This window comes from Nannospalax galili, unplaced genomic scaffold (assembly GCF_000622305.1).
Source record: "Nannospalax galili isolate Female #2095 unplaced genomic scaffold, S.galili_v1.0 scaffold538, whole genome shotgun sequence".
Lineage (NCBI taxonomy): Eukaryota > Metazoa > Chordata > Mammalia > Rodentia > Spalacidae > Nannospalax > Nannospalax galili.
The window spans coordinates 3155497-3160622 of record NW_008343842.1 but is presented as its reverse complement, the minus strand read 5'-3'; the positions used below and the strand labels follow the sequence as shown (position 1 = coordinate 3160622).

At 43.6% G+C, this 5126-nt stretch overlaps 1 protein-coding gene across 1 annotated transcript in view; it reads right to left on the bottom strand.

The window, feature by feature from the left end:
• Slc26a8 (solute carrier family 26 member 8) overlaps positions 1 to 5126 on the bottom strand; it is an 86204-nt gene that overhangs the window by 30333 nt on the left and 50745 nt on the right. The window contains exons 10-11 of the mRNA XM_008840203.2: positions 3925 to 4072; positions 2873 to 2986 (exon numbers count right to left, since the gene is read on the bottom strand). Of these exons, the coding sequence (XP_008838425.1) occupies positions 2873 to 2986; positions 3925 to 4072 (262 nt within the window). The remainder of the gene's footprint in view (positions 1 to 2872; positions 2987 to 3924; positions 4073 to 5126) is intronic.

The window sequence follows — 5126 nt, the reverse complement described above, 5'->3', positions numbered from 1 at the left end:
TAAAAGATTTTAGGGTTACCTCTTCAGAGGGGGGAATGTTAGAGTAGCCAACAGCCCCATAAAGAAATAAATAAATTAAAGAAGAAGAAAGAGTACATGAAATCATCAGAAAAAAGTGATGGGGAGATATGGGAGGAATTGGAGGGGAGGGAGTGGGCATGGATTTGATCAAAACACCTTAGCACATATGAAATTTTCAATAATTATTTATTTAAAAAAAAAAAGAACTAGGCAGACAACTGAGCCGGTCCTCAGAGCACCACCCTGCACTGATTTCACATATGACTCTAGCTTCCGGGGCTCTTTGCCCACCAGAAGACGGGCCATGGTCAGCACAGGAAAGTATGCTGGGCTTTCTTTCCTCCAACTTCCTTTCTTCATAGTTCTTCTGATTACTTAGATAGGGTTTCATGTAGCCCAGGCTAGCCTCTAACTTGAAATCTTGCTAAGGATGACCTCCAACTACTGATCTTCCTGCTTCCACTCTGAGTGCTGGGATTACAAGTTTGTGTAGCCTTGCCTGGTTTAACTGATTCTTATTTTTAAGATAGGTGGTCACCAAAATAAGCTGTTTAGAAGCTAGATTAAGGCCTGTGGTGGTACACACCTTTAATTCCAGCAGAGACAGGCAGGTGGATCTTTGGTTTGAGGGCAGCCTGGCTGGTCCACATAGTGCGTTCCAGGCCAGCCAGGGCTACATGTAGGGGGCATCTTCCTAGCCCCCTAAATACCCTATCTCCAAAACCGAAACCAAACCCTAGCTAGACCAAAATAGGTACAAATAAACCAGTCCTATGCTGTGCTTTTTTCCCATTTCTTTTTTAAAATTTTATTTATTTTATTTTATGTGTACAAGTGTACTGCTTGCATGTATGTAAGCACACCAGTGTCATGAAATGCCTGTGGAGGTCAGAAGAGGATATCAGATCCCCTGGAACTGGAGTTACAGATGGGTTGTTAGCTGCCATGTGGGTGCTAGCAACCGAACCCAGGTCCTCCACAAGAGCAGCCAGAGCTCCTAACTGCTGAACCATCTCTCCAGCCCCCAGGTTTTGCTTATTTCTAAAGAGTCAGGCAGTCTGGTGGGTTTTATTAACATTTAATTTATTTACTATTGATTGATTGATTGATTGTTGATTGATTCAGGATTTAGCGCAGTGCATGGGGCCTTGAACTCTCTCTGTTCCTCCTGCTCCTATAGCAAAAAGTCCCATAAGAGAAGTCTGGTCAAGAGACTAAAAACCTCTGGCCTGGGTGGAGCCTTAACTTTCCAGTTTCACTGGGTCAATTACCTGGTCCCGGGAAGACCCCTAGGAAGGCAGGTTCATCTTAAGCCATGCTAAGTAGATGGGCACTGATAAGCTAGAGTGTTAATGAGCTGGTGAACTTTTTTTGCCCAGAGTCCCCGTCCCCGTCCCCCTAGTACAGCACTTCTGGACCAGGACAGACATAAGGCTTTCTGTCCGTCTCTCTGTTTTTCTGTAGTCTCGCATTTCGTTTTCTATATCTCTTTTCTAATCATGTTTTCACTTTGGGATGCCCCAGCTTCTTATTTTTTTTAACTTCTTCCCCTCACTACTGCTCCAGAACAGAGAAGACAATACATCTCCCCATAGGAAACTAAAAAGCCCTCCTAGACAATGATAGGTTTCCCTGAAGTGTCATTGTTCAGGTATGCTGAAGTGGGCTTCTGTGGGCTAATATAGAGAAATCGCTTACATACAGTAGTTCTACAGAAAATGACTTTCAGGTTCCACATTGAGACAGGGTCTCCCTGTAGCCCCAGCTGGCCTGGAACTTACTGTGTAGACCAGGCTGACCTTGAATCCACAGAGATCCACCTGCCTCTGCCTCCTGAGTGCTGGAAGTAAAGGCGTGCACCACCACTCTACTTCTTGTTCTTGTTACTTTTTGAGACAGGCCTCCCTGTCTGTCGAGCTGGACTTGAGCTCAAAAATCCTCCTGCCTCAGCTTCCTCAATGTGGAAATTTCAGGCATGTGCTACCAATAACTTCTGCATGTGTGTGTGTGTGTGTGTGTGTGTGTGTACAAATATGTGCATGTGGAGGCCAGGGGTTAATATTTGGTATCTTCCTCAACTGCCCTCCATCCTATTTTTTTTTAATTTTATTTATTATTTTTATTTTATGTGTATGAGTGTATTACCTGCATGTATGTGAGTGTACCCATTTCGTGCAATGCCGTGGAGGTCATAGGACGTCTTCAGATTTCCCTGGAACTAGAGATAAGGATGGTTTGTAGCCGCCATGTGGATGCTGGGAATCAAACCTGGGTCCTCTGCAAGAGCAGTCAGTGCTCTTAACTACTGAGCCATCTCTCCAGCCTCCGGTCTTATTTTTTGAGACAGGGTCTCTCACATATCCTGGCGCTTGCCGACTCGGCTAGTCTGGCTGGCCAGCAAGTCCCAGGGATTCCCCTCAACTCTGCCTTCCCATATTTATTTATTTATAAATATTTATGTATTTATTTTTATTTTATGTGTATGAATGTTTTGCCTGTATGTATGTAAGTGCACCCATGTCATGCAATGCCTGCAGAGGCCAGAAGAAAGTGTTGGATCCTGTGGAGTTACAGACAGTTGTGAGCTGCCATGTGGGTACCAGGAAATGAACCTCTGTGAGAGCAGCCAGTGCTCTTAACTACTGTGTCATCTCTCCAGCCCCAACTTTAAAAAATATCTGAGCAAAAAGTAGGGCAAGCATGGAATCCAAATTCTACTATGAGGTCTTCCCCATTAACTACAACAGTAAAACTAAATGAAACTCAGATAATCCCCTTTTATGAATTAATACAGGGGCCAGCATATGTCTCTTTATGTGTATTTACTACCTGAAATTCTTTTTCAACATACCTGTTGTCTTCCTCCAGATTTGTCTTGGATAATAGTCCTGGCAACAGCACCCGTGAACACGCAGGATCTGAAAAAGGAGCTGACCACATTGCAAAGCCCGATGGCTATTAAATCCTGAAAAGAAACAGTAGAGCCTTTAAGCCCACTTTTTGTTGAAGAATATTAATTTAATTTTTGAGTTACAGGTACACTGCTTATTTTATGAGTGTGAAGTTAGGGTTCTTTATGGTCCTTCAGATAATACTTTGATGCAGCTGTGGAAAAAGTAAACAGAGGTGGCCAACCTGATTTTCTAGATTAAGCTGCATTTCGGTTTTAGCTTTTGATTGTAAGGAAAGTACCTTTCCAAGATAATAAAATGAGACTGTTGGCTTTTCTTATTCTTTCACATGACTCACAGGAAGAACAGCAGTGGATTTGCCTCCCTCCTCTACACTACACCCAGTGTCAGCTAGGACACCTCCCACTTCCACGTTTCTTTCTTGAATTTTAGGGAGAATCACACTTAAAGACTTTTCTTGAAAACTAAAAACAAGACAAGGAGGCCGTTTTTAATTCTGGGGATTAGCAACCTGGTTTTGTATGTTATATTCTAAGGATGTGGGTGAAAGATAAACTCAAGAAGCAAGGGACTCTTCTAGCTCAGCAGCATGGCACCCTCTATTAGCTTTTCTTTTTTTGTTGTCGTGCTGCTGTTTTGAGACAGGGTCTCATGTAGCCCAGGCTGGCTTCATTTTCTATGTAGCTGAGGCTGGTCTTGAACTCCCAGTCCTCCTGCCTTTGTCTCCTGAGTGCTGGGATTATGAGGATGCACCACTGCCCCTGACTCATATGATGACTTTTTTTGCCTCTCCACACCATATCCATTCTAGGGGAGCAGTACCTGATGAATTTGAGTGACTTCAACATTATATACCCCCCACCGCTTAAAAAACTTTGTGAGTACAGTTCAAATTATGCTCTAAGTGATTCTCTGGTTAAAGAAGAATCTAATGTTCATGTTGGTGGGCGGCACAAGGACTTAGGGATTAGAAGAAAATATGCTCCCTCACCTGGTTGGAATTGACTCTGTAGTTATGCAAGCTGGCAATCTTCTTGCCCAGGAATATGAGCAGGAAGGAGCTCACCAAAGACAAGGACAAGGCTTGTAAAATTATTTTGGTCAGAATGCTGAACTCTGGTGTGTTGGGGAACACGAAGCTGGAACAGAGGAGTGGAGTTACTGCTGGGTGGTAGGACTCCCTTACTCAGGCCTCCCCACGTCCTCCTTCTCATACCCCCACTTTTTTTCTCTTAACAACAATATAAAATAACTGAGGCAGCCGCTTGCCCAAGCTGTCAGTGAACCAGGCTAAGTTACAGAAGCCATCCAAACAACACCCTCTTTGATCCCAGATTCCTGCTGTAGGCGACAGTAAACGCCAGAGGGGAAGCTGAGGAAGATGGTTTATGATACTGTCTGAGGTTATTCTGGTCAGTGGACCACAGGTTCATCCCACATCTAAGATGTTTTGGAGTCAAAAGGCTCCACAAGTTCCCTTCTAGTGACACGTTCCTTAGGACCCAGTCCCCACTATGCCCGGATCAGGTGTGCGCCACCATGTCCAGCTCTCTCTTACAGTTGTTTTTTGTTTGGCCAGTCCAGAGATTAACCTAGAAATTTGTCCTTTGACACATGTGCCCCCCACATACACACACAAACACTAATAATAATAATACATAATTTAAAAATGAAATTGGTTGGGGCTGGAGAGAGGGCTCAGTGGTTAAAAGCACTAACTGTTCTTGCAGAGGAACAGGGTTCGATTCCCAGCACCCACATGGCAGCTATGGACCGTCCTTAACTCCAGTTCCAGGGGAATCTGAAGCCCTCTTCTGACCTCCGTGGCATTGCATGACATGGGTGCGCTCACATACATGCAGGCGATACACTCATACACATAAAATAAAAATAATAAATAAAGTATTTTAAAATAGGGTGGAGAGAAATGGAGGAAGAAGCCAGGCATCAAGTTCTGGCCTCCACAGGTGCACACACCCATGCACACATGTGCGTGTACACACACCCACACCCACACACAAAGAAACGAAATAGAAAATTTAAACTCTACCTTCAACTGGTAATGGTTTTATATAGAAAATTGAAAAGGAAAACTACTGGAATAAAAGGTAAGTTCATCAATGGTCTTGGATATAAACTCACTACACAAAAATTAACTCATAATTTAAGCTAAAAGCGACTTCATGTAATAGG